Source organism: Calonectris borealis, chromosome 2 (genome assembly GCF_964195595.1).
Source record: "Calonectris borealis chromosome 2, bCalBor7.hap1.2, whole genome shotgun sequence".
In the NCBI taxonomy this organism is placed as follows: domain Eukaryota; kingdom Metazoa; phylum Chordata; class Aves; order Procellariiformes; family Procellariidae; genus Calonectris; species Calonectris borealis.
In genome coordinates this window covers 83,232,212-83,252,608 of record NC_134313.1, presented here as the reverse complement: position 1 = coordinate 83,252,608, position 20,397 = coordinate 83,232,212, and the positions used below count along the sequence as shown (strand labels likewise).

The window sequence follows — 20,397 nt, the reverse complement described above, 5'->3', positions numbered from 1 at the left end:
TCCATCCTCTCTTACAGGCTGAACAAAAGTTTAAATCCTAGAATCCCACGGAATTAAGTTACTTTAAAAGGAGAGCTTTCATTCTTCTGCGAATCAACATTTGAAAGCATGCTTTTGAAAATAATAATAATAAATAATAATAGCAGCAGCAGCTCTGTTGGGCTTTAAGCCTCCCACTCTCAGCAGAACCATGGAAGTTTGCCTTTTCTTATTGAAGCTGGAGCGCAAAGGAGAAATGAAATAAAAGCTTGCAACAGAAACAAAATAGTCCATTCTTGGAACTGAATTTTTTGTAGTGGAGCTCCCTCTGCCCAGAGCAGGAATTTTTCATATATTTCCATGATAAACGTACAGTCCTTCATGTGATCGTTTTTACCTGCGCAACCTCTTCAAAGTCTTCATGGCGTTTCTGCAAAGCTCTAGCCCGATGCAGGGATTTTCCCACTCCAGTATGTTTGCTAAGAAAAGCTTCTCCATGGTTTTCAATCCAATCCAACACCTGTGGTACAGAAGAGAGACACACAAAAACTCTGAGTGGATGTACTGAATGTTGCAATGAAAAGACAACTATGCAAGAAACTAAGAAGCTGTAAAGGGACTGTTTATAAGCAACTGTACTGTTGGATTAAAACACAGCATTGCCATTGAAGGACATTAATTACATCTCATTAACTTTTCTCAAGGCGATAACTAGCTCAAACTAGCTAAATCGTATGATTTAAGATTCTATGTTTATTGTGAAGCCTACCAAGGACAACCTCATTTCTATACATTCATCAATTTGACAGTAATCTGATGCAAGTGGCTAGACCCCTTGTGAGGGTCTCTCTGTAATCCGTTTATGCCTTCAGCTGACATTTTTCTGTAATGTAACACTAATGGAGTTTGCACATTCCCCAACAATGCTGGTGAATAACACAGTGAAGTTTTATTTTAGATGAGAAGTCGCTTCTCCTACTACATATTATTATGTCAAGAAGAAAGATTCAGTAGTAGAATTTCTAACTAACACAATAAAATTGAGTTGAAGTCATTATGAGACGAATGACAATGTCTGCATTCAGAGCATATGAAGGATTTTGCCCCAATTCTGAAGAAGCATATCCTCAAAACATCAGATAAACATAGTTGTGTATTGTAAATTTTATAGCTGAAAAAGTGAGGAACGAAAGACATTTTAAAGACATTAAAGTTTCTACCACAATGACTGGGCTGACAGCTTTATAAATAGTAAAAACTGTACAAGTAATTAGATCCTGCCAGTTAACACAAAAGATTACTGCACACATACCAAGTTTCTGATGAGTGAATGAACAAAAACATCTGGTCTCTCTCCAAACTAATACATCTTAGTCATATCTTAATTCATTCATTAGCTAGCACGCATACTGTATTTAAATCTTTGGAAGATACTCAGAGGTTCAAGAATGCTGTTCAGAATTAAAGACAACTGCATATAAGCAATTTTCTTAAACCAGCTAACCATTTTGATACAGTATTTATGTAGTGGTGTGGAATACTTTACCTAACGTTTATCTCCAGCATTCTTTTTTCTTTAAAACCTGGGTATTTTGTTTCGTTTTGAATATACCTGCCAGAAACCTGTACCTTATCTCTCCTTATCTACTAGTGTCCTTTACTCTGATTCCTGAAGTTGGCTGAGGTTTTTTCCCCCTTTTCCCTTTAATTTGACACTTAGTGTAACTAAAGAGAGAGACTTTTTTTTTTTTCTTTTTTGCTTCCAAACAGAGTTGAGAATCATTCCTGCAACATCACTCATGGCTACATTCAATACACATGTAATCCCGCACACTATTCCCATACAAAACATCCATGTTTTCTTTAGTAGACAAAATGAAACCATCTGGTGTGATTTTCTCATTTATCTTGACTGTTAGAATCTTCTTTGGTTTGCAAACCCTCTCCTACTGGACATCTTCAAAACAGCAAACAACCCCGTACCACCACATAATACAGCCATCTCAAATCACCAACAGTTATGCAATGTTTGTTTTTCCTAGTAAATATTGCCAAAAGAATATTACTGTGTTTTAGGTCAATGTATGTTTTCATTTGCTTCTTTCAAGGGAAAGTATTGATCAGAGAAGGTAGAATGAGGAGCCAAACATGGCCTCAGTTATCTGTAAAGTCTGCATTACCAATGCTTTTTACTAGTTTCAGGAGACTACTCTGCTTTTCTCACTATAAAAAGAGCTAAAGAAAGACGTGTTTGCGTGAGAGAATTAGACTGGACTCTGGAGACTACTAACAATTATAAGCTAACAAATGAAATCAACAGCAAAATCTGTCCAAGAAAGCATGGGATGAAAAGCAGAAAGGAGAATGATTTTTGCTCCAAATAATGCTCAGTAACTTCTCAAGAGAAGAAATTGTCATAGAAATCCAGTATACAGATCATGACATAAACCAGTCAACTAGAGAAACATTGCTGCCTTTAAGTGAAATCAGTACGAATACAAGTCTTATTAGTGCTCAGCCTTCTTACCTTGATTCTTAATAAAACTGAGGAAGCACTCTTTATTTGGGAATTTCACAGCAGGTAAAAGCAGAGTCAAAATTAAGGTATGCTCTTGCCCGTTGGTGAGCACTTTTGCATACCCCACTTCGACCAAAGGACAATACCATTAGCTGGTACTGATATTAGCCATTTAGCAATCTGAAATGACGCATTTTCTTCCTCTTCCTGGGAGAGGTAAGAGTTACAGAAGCCATCATACCAGTGCACTAAGGACTTGCCTACTAATACTAAAAGCACATGGAATTCACTCCAGTAGTTCAGTAATACATAGAAATTTAAGAGGCTCAATACTTTTCAGTATTGATAATCCTCCGCTGCAGCAAGTTGCTTTAATGATGCAATTAAGCTCTAACTGCAGTCTCAGCAGAACCACTCTTATGCCCAATATAGAATCTAGAAAAAAATGCTTATTCTTAAAACACCAATACTGAACATATGATAGAAGAAACTACTATAGAAAGATGGCTTCATCTTGACAAATTCATTGCTCGTGGCTGTAAAAGATGTTTTGTATATGCTGTTTGCAGAAATAAACAATCTGCTCTTTTGCAGACTCATTTTCATGCTCATTTTCACCAGTCTTGCCCACATTATTATCCAGCCCTTACCCTCCCACCCTTAGCTAGTTTGCACACTCTCACTTCTCTGATGTTCACCACTTACTTGGTGCTGACATAACATTCAGAAGGGGAAGAAGGAAATCTCTGACTTCCTAATCTTCAGATAGTTAAAATGTGGAAATACTCTCTCCTGAAAAGAACCATTTCACACTGGAACCACCTCCAAAATCCACACAGGGATCACTCAGTGAAATCAGTATTATTTTAATGCTGATCAAGTAGCAAGCATTCTTGGCCCGCCCATAATTAGTCAAGGCTGAAACAAGTGACTGTTACAACAAAAACTCGGATGGAGTCTTTGCAGCAGGCAGATCAAGGAAGGAGCAGCAGCACATTTATCCAGAACAAACAGAGAAGACATCCAAGGTCAGCAAGGACCGAATAAATGTATGTTTTGGAAAAAAACTACTACAAGTATGTTTTACTAATCTCTGGCTTGCAAGCCATCAGGAGTGCTTTTCAGGCCTAAAGACTTTCACTGTAGGAGTGTCAGCAGTATCACTCTACCAGAAACATTATCTTTATGTTCCATTTTGACCTTTCATGGCTTAGCAGCACAAAACCCCACGTTGCTATTAAAACTCTGCTGTATTGTTTCGTATTAGAACCGCCAGAGCCAGCTTCTTTTCTTTTCTGAGGTGAAGGGCTTGCGTACATTATCTGCTTGGTAAGCTCGTTAATTCTTAAGCATAAAATTATAGTTTTATTAGCACATTTTACACTGGAGGGATTATTTTCAACAATTGAGTGCCAATGACCTGACTTTCATTTAAAAAAAAAAAGAAACAAAAAAGAAAGAAACAAACAAAAAAAACCCAACCACCCTCTTTTTTGGCGTTAATATACAAACTAACCAGGAACTAGATCTCCTGGCATGTTTCTGCTATCTAAGGTGAAACTCAGAATTCTGTTCAGTTTAAGACTGTCATAGGTTTTCACATTTCAAATTTCAGATTTGCTGTAAATCACATCTTAACTACTGTTTTTATTATTTCATGTGCTACCTTCCTTACTACTTGCTCCAAGAAATTAGCAGATGATTCTTGGTATACATAGCAAGCACCACAGTGTTTTTGTTGATTTGGAAAGCTCCACTAGAAACATTTTCGGAATACTGAACATTCGAGACAGAACGAAAAAAAAAAAACCAAACCACAAACCAACCAGTTTTCTAAGGTGGAAGTAACACAAAATGAAGTACCAGCTCAACACAGCCAATTCCCTCCTCCAACTCAGTTCTGTCACTCACTTAACACTTCCATGAACTGATTTATTTCATTAATCCAGGAGAAAACTATGCCAGTAGATGGAAGAAGAGGAAATCACAGATACACGCTGAAGGACAGTTATAGATTCACTTACAATGCACTTGGTTGCTTGCCACTATGTGCAATTATCTATAAAGAGTGGAAGAGAGCTGCACTTAGTTTATTTTGACATGAAAAAAAAATCCATTTAACTTCACTGAAAATAATTAAAAAAGGTTTTCATGCTAGTTTCTAAATCACGCTAGATAATCTTAATTGAATTTTTTAAGGTTTGAACAAGGAACTAAGAAGCCCAAGAGAATGTGCAAATGAAAACTAAAGTATTTTAGAAAGTTGGTTTGGAGCTCTACATAAACCACTCCAGAATTGTCTTGGATATAAATTTAACCAATACCTCAAACCTGAGTAATTTCATGCACTGAATGGTGTCAATGATCATTCAGTTGAAGAGCTAACATTTCTCAGATAAATTAGATGATCTGATAAGGTTGTTTTGGTTTTGTTTTGCATGAAAAAAGAATCTTTATTGTTCAATATCATTTTTTTCCCCGATGGATTTTCAAAGCTGAGTGCGCTACAATCTGCCAAAGCAAGGCTATTCGAGGGAAATACCATTATGTGCTTGCCATTATCTTTAAGGCATCTGCTCCTGGCTAATATTAGATTAATTTGTCGGGTATGGATATTGAAATATCGTTGTCTTACAGCATGATCTGCACTGAAATGAAAGTATGGAAAGTTGTATTACAAAAGGGAATACTAACCACAATTCACATTGTGATTCACAAGGCAGTGCCCAAAATACAGCAATATCTGAAAGTTAAGTTATAGTAACATAACAAGAGCTATACTTCCACATGCAACATTTTAAAAGCCTCCAACGTGGATGTTAATGGCCATTACAGGGATAAACCAAAGGACAATCCAGTCTCTGGCAGTGAAAACTACCGAATATTAAGGAAAGGGCTTAGGAACATGGCAAGCAGGGGCTGCATCTCTGTACATAAGATCTAGTTTGAAATCTAAAGTGGTTGATAAAGATGTGCATTAGTACCAAAGGCTGCAGCTTCAAATTGTCAAGAGGATATCTTGATATCTTAATGCAAGATCTGCCTTGCAAAGCATATAGAGAAACCAGAGGCATGAACAGGAAGAAAGAAATTTCTCCAACCAGTAGGTAAGACATGTACTGAATAATGAGCCTAGATGGATTAACCCTCTTGAGCCAATTGGTTCATACTGAAAACTTCTGGTATACTCACAATCTATATGCATGATTTGAATAACAAATTCCTGATACTGAAAGTTATAAAAATAGGTAAAGTTGTCTACTTTGTTGTTTTCAAACCTGTGACTATTTGATGTTAAATGCACCAGTTCCAGGGGCTGACAGGTCTCATTCAGAAAAGGAAAATCCAGCTTCTTGATGAAGAACCTGGTGGTGATTCTACAATGACTTGAGTCTAATAAGGGTTATTTGCCAACTTCAAAGAAAAAAGCAGTGGCAGAGCTAACTCCTCCACTCTGAGAGCCATGACTTAGGAATAAGCAGAAAACGAGAATTTCCTACAAACATTTTATGACTCCCAAGATATGACTCCTTGGTATGACTCTCAAGAAGAGTACAGGGATCTCGTTAGGTTGTGAAGAGAGGACATTAGAAAGGCAAAAGCCCAGCTAGAACTCAACCTGGCCACTGTCGTGAGAGACAACAAAAAATGTTTTTACAAGTATATTAATGAGAGAGCCAAGGAGAATCTCCATCCTTTATTGGATGCGGAGGGGGGGAAGGTTGCCACCAAGGAGGATAAAGCTGAGGTACTTAACGCCTTCTTTGCCTCAGTCTTTAATAGTCAGAGCAGTTATCCTCAGGCTACTCAGCCCCTTGAGCTGGAAGACAGGGATGGCGAGCAGGATAAACCCCCCACAATCCAAGAGGAAGAAGTTAATGACCTGCTACGCCACCCGGATGCTCACAAGTCTATGGGGCCGGATGGGATCCACCCGAGGGTACTGAGGGAGCTGGCGGAGGAGCTTGCCGAGCCACTCTCCATCATTTACCAGCAGTCCTGGTTAACTGGGGAGGTCCCGGACGACTGGAGGCTTGCTAATGTGACACCCATCTACAAGAAGGGCCGGAGGGAGGATCCGGGGAACTACAGGCCTGTCAGCCTGACCTCGGTGCTGGGGAAGATCATGGAGGGGTTCGTTCTGAGGGCGCTCACGAACCATGTCCGGGACAACCAGGGGATCAGGCCCAGCCAGCACGGGTTCATGGAAGGCAGGTCCTGCTTGACCAACCTGATCTCCTTCTATGACCAGGTGACCCGCCTCGTGGATGAGGGAAAGGCTGTGGATGTGGTCTGCCTGGACTTCAGTAAAGCCTTTGACACTGTCTCCCACAGCATTCTCCTGGAGAAGCTGGCGGCTCACGGCCTAGACAGATACACTCTTCGCTGGGTAAAAAACTGGCTGGACGGCCGGGCCCGGAGAGTTGTGGTGAATGGAGTTAAATCCAGTTGGCGGCCGGTCACGAGCGATGTTCCCCAGGGCTCAGTACTGGGGCCGGTCCTGTTCAATATCTTTATCAACGATCTGGACGAGGGGATCGCGTGCTCCCTCAGTAAGTTTGCAGACGACACCAAGCTGGGCGGGAGTGTTGATCTGCTCGAGGGTAGGAAGGCTCTGCAGAGGGACCTGGACAGGCTGGATCGATGGGCCGAGGCCAACTGTATGAGGTTCAACACGGCCACGTGCCGGGTCCTGCACTTTGGCCACAACAACCCCAGGCAACGCTACAGGCTTGGGGAAGAGTGGCTGGAAAGCTGCCCAGAGGAAAAGGACCTGAGGGTGCTGGTTGACAGCCGGCTGAACATGAGCTGGCAGTGTGCCCAGGTGGCCAAGAAGGCCAATGGCATCCTGGCCTGTATCAGAAATAGTGTGGCCAGCAGGAGCAGGGAGGTGATCGTGCCCCTGTACTCGGCACTGGTGAGGCCGCACCTCGAATACTGTGTTCAGTTCTGGGCCTCTCACTACAAGAAGGACATGGAGGTGCTGGAGCGTGTCCAGAGAAGGGCAACGAAGCTGGTGAAGGGCCTGGAGCACAAGTCTTATGAGGAGCGGCTGAAGGAACTGGGACTGTTTAGCCTGGAGAAGAGGAGGCTGAAGGGGGACCTCATCGCGCTCTACAACTACCTGAAAGGAGGTTGTAGCGAGGTGGGGGTTGGTCTCTTCTCCCAAGTAACTCGCGATAGGACGAGAAGAAATGGCCTCAAGTTGTGCCAAGGGAGGTTTAGACTGGACATTAGGAGAAATTTCTTTACTGAAAGGGTGGTCAGGCCTTGGAACAGGCTGCCCAGGGAAGTGGTTGAGTCACCATCCCTGGAAGTGTTTAAAAGACGTGTAGATGAGGTGCTTAGGGACATGGTGTAGTGGGCATGGTGGTGTTGGGTGGACGGTTGGACTCGATGATCTTAGAGGTCTTTTCCAACCTTAATGATTCTATGATTCTAAAAGCAAAGGGTAGGAAGAACACAGTAGCATTTAATGAACACCTTCCTCCCGGAAATAAAATGCCTGAAGCCTGGCCTACAGGCCTGAAATCTGAATTACGTATCTGGTAAATAACCTCAGAGGATCTCTTGGCCTAGGTTGCCCAAGTTCTATTTGGATTGAATTCAAACGAGGAGAAAGTTCCAGGATCCAATCCGCATTTGTTGGCACTAGGCTACCACTGAGAAGACCTACATTGTTCCCCACAAGAAGCAAACCACTATGTTAATTTCAGTTTCTGAAGATTCCTTATGAAGCCTTTTAAGTTTAAGAGTCAATTCATTTGTGGACGGTGCCTTGTCAGTTTTGACAAGAGCCCTTCACTGACTACTCATGCAAGTACCAACACTGGACTCTCCTGACTAGCTACTATTTATGTAGTAATCTTGATGAAGAGCCTCTAGGATTTACACAATGGCATAGCAGTGTTTTCAGTTTGGTTCTCTATGCCCTTCCTGACCATTCATAACATTGACTCTGCTTTCTTTTACTTTTTTTGTCAGATAACATTTTTCACGCCTTTCTGCATCCTTTGTCACATCTGATTTGTTGTGAAGTTGGATAACTGCCTGCCTTTCAATATATGCCTCTTTTTACATCAAAAATTAAGTAATAAAGTTTTAATAATTTTACACTTAATTTAGTGCTTAAGTATTTTTAAGCTGTTTTCTTTAACTTACAGGAAGAGATAGGCACCGCATATAAAAGAAAGTTGAGCTAACAAGATTGCTCACTCTCCCCACCGCCTGCCTGAATTAAGTATCTTTGTCAACTACTGTAAATGATGGAAACCAGGTTCTTTCACTCCCAACTGCTCACATCCAGCATCTTCTTGAAACAGGTGAGTACAAGTGCTTAAAGTGCAACTAATTTGGAAGAAACAAGATTAATTTAACCAGAATGTATGACTGGCTACCTAAAAACACCATTCGGAAGTTCCTGATTTGTGAACACCTTTACACTGAAATGAAAGAACATGATCAGCAAATACTGGCCATCTTTACTTTTTTATGAAGATGAGCTATTAAGGGATAAATTACTAATGTCTCTGTCAACTGCAGCCTAAGGCAAACATCTTCTGTTTAGTAAAAAGCTATTGACAAAGGAATTCTTTACAGCTTTACCTTTTTAAGCTGAAGTAATGTCAGAGATACTAATGCCTGTACTTAACTACTAACTTTTATGCATGTCATCATAGTAATAAAAATATGGCAGCTAATAACCATTAATTCAAGAACAGCGTCATTGTTGGAAAGTAATCTTATCTGTAATTTTTATACCTCTTTAGTATACTGCTCTCAGGTTTTAAAGAAACCCGATTAAGTCAATTAAGTATCACTGAGGATTTGAAACTAAGAATTTGTTACAGAATAACACTGTTAATTTTTTGCATGTTACTCCTACAAGTCTTTCTGACACATCAAATCCAGAATTTTACCTAGAATGTGAACGTCAGCTTCCAGCACAAGATCGGAATAGCCATCTAGAATAAAAATCTTTTTCATCCTATCCGACTTAAACAAAGAAGTTAATTTAAAAAAAAAGAAAAAAACTGAAGCCGAGCTAACTTACAAATATAATTTCTACCCGTAACAGCCAATATTCTCTGATAACACATAGAACTTTGAATCAGTCAGTCGATCCCATGCAACTATTCAATTGCTGAATGGAAGAACATGGGGTTTGGCAATCAAAACCCACATGTCAATGCAACCAGCATCAAATCATAGGCTGACAGTGTAGAAACAGTTTAGACAACATGAAATAAAACCTACCTGTTGAACATCCTGTTGAAAAACGCATAGCTGAAGCCGCTGGTGCAAGCGGACCTTTCGATGCTGCCAAATATTTTCCAGCTGGCGCTGGTGGTGCAGTACTTCATGGATGACATCCAGGACATGATGAACTGCTTTTGAGTAGTTGGCAGAAGCGGTGAGGGAATCAGAACTCCCAGGAGTCAGAGGTCTCTGAAGTTTGTCAAGCAGTGACTTTCCATCTTGGCTCACCTGACCACCAGAAAGGACGAAGAATAACTTGTCTTGCCAAAAGCTTGTTAGACTTATTACATTCCCCACGCCCTCTCCCCATTTTAGATGTCTTTAAGAACTCGGGGAGCAGTGATGAAGATTTTTTATTCCAGGCATGATTACATGCAGCTGTTATAAGTGCAAAAAAAAAAAAAAAGTATATTCTCCCGCTATGTAAGACAATTTTAAGAAGTAGCACCCTTCTAAATAACAGCCTGTCTTTTGAGTTTTCGATTACCTTAAGAGTGCTTTTCCTTTAAAGTGATTTTTTTAACAGGTCAAGTCTAACTTAGAATAAATATTCTTCAGCTCTTTCTCTAGTCAACAAAGCACCTAAAATTAAGCATTTGCCCAGAATTATCCTTCCAGGAGTATCCCTCTCTTTTCATTATGCTGTAAAGGTGAACAGGGAGGTTACTTTCTCTAGGTTAATATTTGATGAATACATTTAGACCAACACATATGAACTTAGAACATGCTTTGATCTGATACAATTTACAACTTCTAAATTATTACTGTTACTGCTAAGCCAAAGGCAAACTGTTGTTATGGCAAACAAACCTGATTAAATCACTGAAAACCTTTCCATGCAGCAAAGGAAGATACTCTTTTCCAAAACATGTTTAACTACTGATGCTGATGTCATTTTTAATTGTTGTGTTCTCCGATTCAAACCACAGCAAAAATGTTCAGATTTACCTTGCATTCTAATTAAAAAGCAATAATCTTATCTTATCTGGTCACTATTAATATTTAGCACTTGCCAAAGCTGCTGAAAGCACTGTTCATTGCTGTTTAATTATTCTGTCACTTTTAGCATGAAGTTCAGAGAACTGTTACAATTCAGTATCATTCAGCTATCTGTAAAGAACTTTTCTAATAGCTCATCTAAAGGCAGGAAAAATTCATCCAAACCCACAAGACTGGAGTGTAAATAATAGTCTGAATCCATCAAATCAACACCATGTTAGAAACAGAAAGTTTGTAAAGGCGTTCCCCCAGTGGCTATTTTCAACAATTTTCACTAAGTCTAGGTACATTTCAAATTTGCTATTCAGTAGTCAAACAGATCCAAATGAAAATTCTTTTCCACTAATTAGTTTACAAGTGAGTTTATTTCTCAGTTCCAATTTAAGCTTTTTCATTTTAGTAATAAGTATTAACACAGAGAATGAAGCCCACTTGGAAAAGTAGCTCCTATAAAGTCAAGTCAGGCAGAAAAAGAGTATTGTCCATAGTAGTGATTACAGTGATGATTTTTTTCTTTTCTGTATCCAAAGCAATCATCTAGTACAAGTCTTTCAAATATTTCAAGATAATGGACTTCAACTATCTATCCAGAGTCCATGAAATTTAGGAGGAAAAAATAATTAATTGTGACAGCCCCTTGATCTGATTAGTTTATTAGCTTTACAAACAAATGATCATGCACATTTCCTCTTTGGAGTTAACACAGTAAAGTTTCCCTCCTTCCCAGTGCATGACTACCTTAAGATTTCAGTGAGATATATAGCTTCATTTATATATATAGCTTCATTAAAGACACAGCTACTGGATTTTCAAGCACACCAGTTGTCTAAGCTTGTAAGCTAATAAGTTACTTTTCTAGTAATATACAGTTAATTATACTCAGTAAAATCAGACTGTCTAGTCTTAAAAGCATTTACTCTCTTAAAATTACTGTCTTCTACCTTGCAACCAAGTCATGTTGTCAAGACATTGTAATCTAAAATGAATGACAAAGTGTTGTAATTTCCAGTGTTCCTCTCTCCCCGCACCGTTCATTCATCACAAAATGAAAGGAGTTCCGTGCTGTAACAGAAATGAAGTCATACATCTAATAATGATAGGCAATAGTTCTGTAATATCTTTACACAGAAAGACAACTCCATCAATCTTCAAAAAGGAATGCGTGTTTAAATAAGGCAAAATAAAACCTTCTGTCCAGAGGAGGAACACGACTTGTGCATACACATACAACTATTATTTCTGCACCAATTCTGGTTGCTAAAGACAAAAGTATTGCTTTACCAGATGGGGAAAAGTAATGACCTGAAATCAGAAGAAAAGCACTTTTTTTTTTTTTTGAGCAGTACCAATGAAGATTTTGTTAAAATTTCTAGCTATCCCGAAGTCAAAATCTACAGCTTTGAAATTCTATATAAATTTTCAAAGTATTTGCAGAGCACTCCTTTAATCTACCCATCTAATTTATTTTCATTATGCATCACCAGGAAGCAAACAGTATTTAACATGGTAATCCACAGTACTTATTTACACTTACCAGCAGGCTCTAATCCAGTCACATCCCTGATGAAAAAAACCCACAAAAAACCAGCATTCCAAAACAAACAAAACGAAACCAAAAAATCCCACTGTTTTAACTTCAGTGCTTTATAATCATTATTCCAGGTAGCCCTAGCCTTCTTATTCCTTGCTGCACTCTCATAGAGCATGCACCCCAGATTGCCTCTCGTCACATAAATCTACTACAAACGTGCTACATCTCTGTCCCTTGTTTCACAAAGGGACCCTCCCAATGAAGAGAGGTTGTAATGAAGAGAAGAAACCTTCCTACAAAACATGCTCTCAAGAATGAGTTATAACAGGTGTGTGTAGTAAGATCACAAGTTTTATCACCAAAGGCGTGCTTCAGCATGTCATTAGATCAGTTGCCATAGCAAGGTGGTATATATCAGGAATGGGGATATCAGTGTGTGTTTTACACAAAAGAACAACAACTCATGTGAACTCTGGACATCTGACTCATGGCAACAAAGTTTATGCAGGCCCTAAGATGGCAGATACTCAAAAAATCCTGTTTTGATATACCAACAATAGGACTGATCATCATCACTAATCTTACCCTCCTTTACTGCTAAATGAAATGTGACCAGACTTATGATTCAGTTGCCCATAAATAGAGCTAGTTCATCAAAAAGAAGTTTTATCTTTCATGTAATGTATAAGTCACAAACATTATCTCAATCCCACACGACCTCCTTTTAAAAGAAGGTGCAAGCTGTGGCCTAAGCCAGACTGTGTTCACCGATCATTTTTTACCATGATTTAATCAAATGCATATTTTTATGCAACTTTCATGAGAACAGAAACTACTGTATTTAATCCAGAATAACATCAGTCCAATTTAACAGCAAAAATAGTTTTACCCTGTGATGAGAACAACCCTGGAAAAAGAAAGCAAGAAAAGCTCAACAGGAAATACCTGTCACCTAATAGTGAATCGATACCCATTTGATTTCCCACTTCAGCTAACTAAAGCACATGAGAGAACACAATATTTGAAGAAAAACAGTAGATACTTTAGTCATCGCTTTCTAGGCCACCTTCAGAATAAGCATTTTATCTTAAGTTGTAAATACATCTATTAAAAATACTAAGAAATATTATTACTTCATTGTATGCAGAATCCTAGATTAGAGCAGCAGCATGGGATATGCTAATCTTACAAATGCTGACTACATAGGCAAGCTGGCTCATTTTAAGTGTCTTTGAGGTTGGCACAACTAAGTATATAACTTCTGGCTTGTCAAATGACGTCCTTTTATGGTTAAGCCTTTTTTGTGAGGCAATTTCAGACACGGATTTTCAAAATACACTTAAAGCAATCCATGCCAACAGAATACTTTCCCAAAGAACACCCAGCTAGCTTCCCTTCAAGTAAGTGTTTAAACGATAGTATCATACTGCTATTAAAAGGTAGTAATATGCAAATATAAATTCAAATATACTTAGTACACTGCATGAGTTGTTTGTACCACAGATGGTTGCATCTTGCTTTTTAAATTTCTTTCAGAAGATTCAGGGGAAGAGTTAACACTTAACTTTTGAACAATAGTAGCCAAGTCCAGCATACTAAATTAAAAAAGAAGCCTGGCACTTGAGTTTCCAACTAATGCACTATGCAACAAGTGATGCCAGTTCCTGATCCAAACTTAACATTACACCATTTTATCAAGTCAGCAACCTAAGGAAACAAACAAGACACTTACCTCAGAGTAAGCCAAGGTAATATGCTCATATATCCCTTGATGATGATGGATAGCATCTTCTAAATCTTGCAGTTCTGAGGGAAGCTCCACCTCACCACAGGCTTTACACCATGAGTCCACATTGCTCATGTACTGCAACAGAGAAGAAACATTCTGCTTGATTTTGGGTTCTATCAATAAGTACACACATGTTGGTAATATAGAAAAGGACTGGCCTTTTCTGTGTAACAGCCACTGAAAAGACTTTTTTTAAGGGAAAAATGTTTAATGTATTTCTCTGTGAGCTGACCAAAATGAAGCTTTTATCAGAATAGAAACAAATATTCAAGTCTGACTATACTTGTGCTTTTAGTTATATGGAAGTCTTTGAGCTGTTCACAGACAGGCAGGCTTAGTTGTATATTGGCAGCCTTCAGAACCAACTAAACTGTTGGCAATACTGATGCTTGAAGTTTGCTCTTGCTCCTTTTCTTGACTTTGCCGCTAAGAAAAAGTTTACTTCACTCCGCACCTACCATTTCAGATGCATGAAAGCCAATTAAGGTCCCGTCTACACAAAGTAGTAAAACATGCTACAACTTTCAAGTCCAGACCCTCAGCTCTTACCCATCAACACCCTGTGCAGATACTCATAGTATCATGAGGTATCACCTCACCTTTTTTAGATCTTCAGAGAAAACCAAGTTACTTTGCATGTGTGTGCACAGGCATACACACTTGAAGAATTAATGGTGAACTGCCCACTGAAACACACCATAGTTGTCTTTTGCTGGGAAGAGATCATCAAGGAAGCGAAGCAGAGTTAGAGCACAGCAAATTCACAACTCAGTCCCCAAAGCACTAACTTCTACATGAAGAGAAATCCATTTGGCAAGCTACTACAGCAGCAAGCATGTAAGGGATTTACAACTTAAGCGGGGTTCTCTTAGGACTAACACTGAACTTTGAGCACACAACTATGTCAGCATAGCTGCTCAAGTCAAGCCTTTCAGGGGAAATTGAGGATACTGCAACAGAATCTCTTCTGCAGACAATTTATCTCTGAAGCTTAAGCTGTCTTGACAGACAAGAAACTGCCATCATAGCTGTATGCACAGCAGAAGTTCTGTCAACTTATTTTTGACAGCTAGGGGGCATGAGTTTTATACCCTCGTTATGCTAGGAAAGGAAAGAGGAAAAAAGAATCTGTTTTTCTAGGAGTTTTCATGCTGTTAAACTTAGTACAGCCAAGCACATATGGTATCTGTAAACTAAATTTGCCCTCTATTCATGTCAAGTTCAAGTTTCAAAAGTTTTAAGAGACCAAGCCATTTCTTTCATCATGTGTATCTTAATTCCTGAAGCACACGTAGTCTTTTGAGGAAAAAGTAATCCACAGACCATTTCTGGTACTTTATTATTGCTTGAAAGCTAGGAGGAAGGGTGATAGACTACTTAACTGTAAGATTCTTATTTAATTCTCATTTCATCAAGGGACAATTTTAAAAACCTCTAACATTAAGCACTGAACATTAAAAGAAGCTCCATGCGTGACCACAGAGCTACACCTCTTGCACCAGTCAGCAGGCACTGATAGCTGGGTGCAGTCTTCACTGTGTCTGACAGTAGGCAGCGACACTTACCTGTCACTTGCAAGGGAACACATGCATTCAAGAAGGGTGTGTTATTTCTTTGGCTGCTTATTTTTTAATCATCTTTTTCTGTAGGTCAAGCATCACCAGTCTCTAAAGGGGTCATTCCTCTCATTCCAAACCCTCTTTCCTTGAACTCACTCTCCACTTTTAATGAAACAGCTAATATATCACAGCCAGGTATCTTACAAAGCAACTATGACAATCCATCACAGTTAATCATAAAATGAAAACCACAGAAGGAGCAATTAAAAAGTAAATTAATCCCAGTAGATGCTGCACTATTTTCTCTCATTCTTCTTTCCTCCTGTTTACACTTACATTTAGTGCTGAAGAAGGTAACACCGACCTCACCACAGTTGCCCAGCACACACACACAAAATTTACTCCCCTCGCTTCTGATAAACGTCATTTTCTTACGAAAAAGGACAGCATTTGAGTCACGGTATACCTAACTGTTCATGTTTCACCATCTCTCTCCTACAAGCATGGCTGACAGTGCTTAAATGTAAACCTGAATAACCTAAGCAATTAGAAAAGCATCAATACTGATAAGGTACCACACCGTGTCTATCAAATGCTTCAAGCTGGTTGGTGACTTTTATACCAGAAAACAATTCCTTCATCTCCTTTTTATGTGTCTTTTCTGTAAAACCTGCTAAAAATACTTACTATAGTGGCATCAGTTTATATACTTTAACTGTCCTTAGACAAACTAAGGTAAACCAATGTCACCACTAACATAATGAAAAGCAATGTGTATTTGCATCTTAATACATTCATATTTCTAATTTCTGGACATTTATGAAGTTGAATATCTGTGTGGTAGAAATCAGGAAAAAAACTTCTTAAAGTGTGCTGCCTCTCTCTATTTCTGGAGTTATCAACTCCCAAGTGGGTCCTTCATTTATTCCAAATTAAAGTTATATCAGATATGAGGCCTTTTCTTGGATCCAGTTTAGCAAGGCAAATGGAAAGAAAAGTGTCTACAGCAGCCATACAGCACACCAGAGCTTCAGTCAGCCATAACCATCCAAGAACCTCTGTTCTCTAAATTCACCAGAGATGTACAGAGCAGACAGTCTATAATATCAATGGGTGACTCAACAACATACTCCTTCAGAACTGAATTCCCTTGAGGGGAAAACATGCTTTCACCATCAAGACTATTAACTTGGGGATATTTATTCCTATTTCCCCTACATATACCTCCTCTCTGGCAGTTACACACGGTTAATGACTTAATTAAAATAATTGGTATAGGCCTAAAGCTAAAATTTTTGTTTAATATAGGAGGAATCTCTTATGGGATAATAAGTAAACATCTCCCACCACAATTTCAGATTCAGAAGACAGTTAATTAACTTCTCAACTTTCAGTCCAGTTCAACTTAGTTTTCTATATGTAATTACTATGAGTTAAATCTTGACACTCAAGGACTAATTGGGGTGGAGTGGTAAGGACAATAGAACAAGTGATGATTTCTGAATGTACGAAAGGCATTATATTGATACTTACTATACTAATTTTTTTCCTTTCTTTCTTTCAACTTAAAAGCTTCATATAGTTAAGCATTTATGTCCACTTCATTTTGATTCATATAGCTGATTTGGCTAAGTTTTATCTTGCATTGATAAGGGCAATAGGCTGTTCTGAGGAGAACAAGTTTTTGTTTGAGTATCAGCTGAAATCGGCAGAAATGAATGCTCTTGACTTTCTTGCCAACCTTTTCAATCACTCTCTTATACTTCTGTCTAAATCAAAAGCAAATAGTACAACTCACCATTCCAGCACAGAAACTTTTGTTGGTGCCCTCCCCATTCACTAACCTGTTCAGCTTTCTGATGGAAGATGGAGGACATATCCAGTAATGTGCTACGTTCATCCAAGGCTGCAGCAAATGCCTTCCATTCTTGCTCCAACTGACTAGCAATCTGTTTTATTTGCTGTGAAGCATAATGGCCAGACTCGACCAGGCGATTTGCTACTGACATGATGCGGTTTATGTTTACATACACATTCTATGGAGAAGAAGGAAGGAAAAATTAGTGGAAGTTAGCAGACCACTTAAATACAGAGGTATACGTCTATGAAATTCTTCTTTATTACAGTACTGCTTAATAGACTGGTTTTATTTGCCAAGTTTGTGCATGCCTAACTTTGGAATCTAGGTGTATAATGTAACAGCCCATCTGTATTACTGACAAGGGAGAAGGACAACTCAAGAGAATGTTAACAGTCAGTTTAAACAAAGCCGTATATGAAGACCCATTATTACAATGAAGAGGAAAAGCTAACCATATTTTGCAATAGCCTCAGTAAGAATGTTTACAGATGTTCAAGTCAACAAGACATTCATACACACACAATATAATTAGTAAGCACTTGATCTATCCATGGTATGCATGTGTGCCACATCACTCTACAAATATTTACATCAACTTCTGAAAGTATTTCTACTTTTTAAGTAACAGAATACAGAACTCTGAGTTTTAAGGAGTTCAACAGTTTTAGATTTTATTTTCTTGCCACTATATTGCCTCAGAGCTAGCACTGAAAACTAGAAAATAAGGTCAAAGATCAGAAGGATTCTCTAGCATACTGGCATTACTCACTGATGGCTCTTAGTCGCTCTTTCTTTCTTTCCTTTTAGCTCATATATGCATTTTGGCCTAAAGTGTCTAAAATCTTTCCTGTTCTGTTTCTGTATGAACAAACAATATTTTTCAAAGGAAGCAATCAAGAGCTTCTGATTCCTGCAAAGCCAGAAACAAGAACAACTTCACCAAATGGTTTCTGAGTAGCTCTCCCAGAGCTACATGTATATAATGCTGAGTTGACACTTCCTTCCATTGGGCTGACTCTCATAAATCTGGAATGAAGTTCTTGGAATCACAGGATTGTTGAGGTTGGAGATCATGAAGTACAATTCCTCTGCTCAAAGCAGGTTCAATCAGAGCAGGTTGCTCAGGGTCACGTCCAGTGGGATTTTGAGAATCTGTAAGGATGGAGAGACTACGATCTCTCTGGGCAACCTGTTCCAGTGTTTCTTATGTTTAAATGGAATTTCTTGTATTTTAACTTGTGCCCATTACCTCTTGTTCTGTTACTGGATACCATGGAGAAAAGTCTGGTTCTGTCTTCTTTATTTCCTCCCATCAGATTTATATTTTTATATACGTAAGATCCCTAAGCATTTCTTTATCCAGGGTAACCAATCCCAGCTCTCTCAGCCTCTCCTTGTACAACACAAGATTGCCATACAGGTACTTCAGAGAAGAACTTGGTCATGGTCACTTCCCAGAAAGGAAATGAGAGCTTTCCACATAATGCTGTCCTGTAGGCACGTCCTAATTTGTGTGTGTACATTTGGAGCAACCCCCAGTTCAGCCCTATTTGTTGATTACAATGTCCCTTTTGTTCAATTCACAGCAGACCCTTTGCTTGCCAACCCAGCCCACCACTTCTCACTTGATTGTTGGTCCTCTTCTCCTTCTCCCATCATTCTTACACTAAAGCTCTTCTTATCAGGTTGTCCGGCCTGCTGGCAAAGGTACTTTTGCCCCACTTAGTCGAATAGCAATCCTTGATCCTCAAGAGAGAGGGTCCCATGGTTGTACAAACCAAAACCCTGTTACCAACATCAGCTGTGTAAACAGTTGTTGACCTGCAGGATTCATCTATCCTCTCACCAGCAGGACTGAGAAGAAAACCACCTGGGCTTGACCATTGCCTCTGGAGCCATGTAGTCACGCTTGAGACTTTCCAGGTCACCCCTGGCAGTATCACCGGTGCTCACACGGAAAAGCGGCAGGGGGCAATAGTCTGAGGGCTGGACAAGCTTTGGCAGTCTTTCTACAACATCCCAAAACCAAGTCCCCAGCAAGCGGTAAACTTCCTTAGAGAATGAGTCAGGTTGACAGATGGGGGCCTCTGTTCCCTGCAGAAGGGAGTCTCCCATTACTGTCGCTCACGTCTTCCTGTTGGTGCTCCTGTGTGGCTTAGACTCAGATGGCACAGATACTTTATTTGACAGCTCCCAGCTCCTCATCAGCCATGAGGTCAGTGAACCTATTCTGTAGCTGCATATCTTCAGGTGGAGCAGAAACCTTCCTCCTAGTGCCAGAAGCCATTATCCTCCAACCTTCATCATCGTGGGAGTCTCCACTTCCCAAACAGACAGGCCCAGACTCTGCCTGACCCTCCTCCCTTCAGTACAGTTGGTAGTTTGGGCTCTTGAAGCTGCAGAGTGTTGGAAAAGATCTGGTCAATCTCTTTCTCATTATCGCTGATGCTGTGCAGACTGCTGACCTCCTCCTGAAGCTCCTTTATTTGGTGACACAGATCCTTAATAACTCAGGATACCTCCTGTGGGCAAGGAAACCATCTCCTGCTGCCCGAGCCTTGGCAAGAGGCCACAGGCATTCTCTGCAGCCCCGGACCTGCAGAGCTTCGTCCTCCTTCTGGAGCTCCCTCTGGGTTGAGGCCTCTGATGTTACAGGGATAATCGGTCCAGCAGTAGCTGGGGACTGTGCCCTGGGGCGCATCACCACCATTGCCGAGGACATGGATGCTGTTCTGAGCAGAGTTGCTGGCCCTTTCTGCATGAACTGCAGCACAAACTGCTCCGTCCATTGGCTACCTCTGTTAGTTGCACTCGTTCTTGCCTATATCCTAAAAATTTACATGTGGGGCCAAACTACCAAACACTTATCACACAGAACAGCTGGGAAGAAAACAAACACCA

At 39.7% G+C, this 20,397-nt stretch overlaps 1 protein-coding gene across 6 annotated transcripts in view; it reads right to left on the bottom strand.

Moving 5' to 3' along the window:
- The window catches only part of TRIO (trio Rho guanine nucleotide exchange factor), a 265,761-nt gene that overhangs the window by 140,589 nt on the left and 104,775 nt on the right, over positions 1 to 20,397 (bottom strand). For 4 of the 6 annotated variants that reach the window (XM_075142475.1, XM_075142469.1, XM_075142470.1 and 1 more), the window contains exons 7-10: positions 17,480 to 17,671; positions 14,020 to 14,151; positions 9,755 to 9,985; positions 377 to 499 (exon numbers count right to left, since the gene is read on the bottom strand). In XM_075142475.1, the coding sequence (XP_074998576.1) occupies positions 377 to 499; positions 9,755 to 9,985; positions 14,020 to 14,151; positions 17,480 to 17,671 (678 nt within the window). Of the gene's footprint in view, positions 1 to 376; positions 500 to 9,754; positions 9,986 to 11,697; positions 11,790 to 14,019; positions 14,152 to 17,479; positions 17,672 to 20,397 lie in introns of those variants that run through there. The other 2 variants (XM_075142472.1, XM_075142473.1) reach the window with 2 other exon arrangements.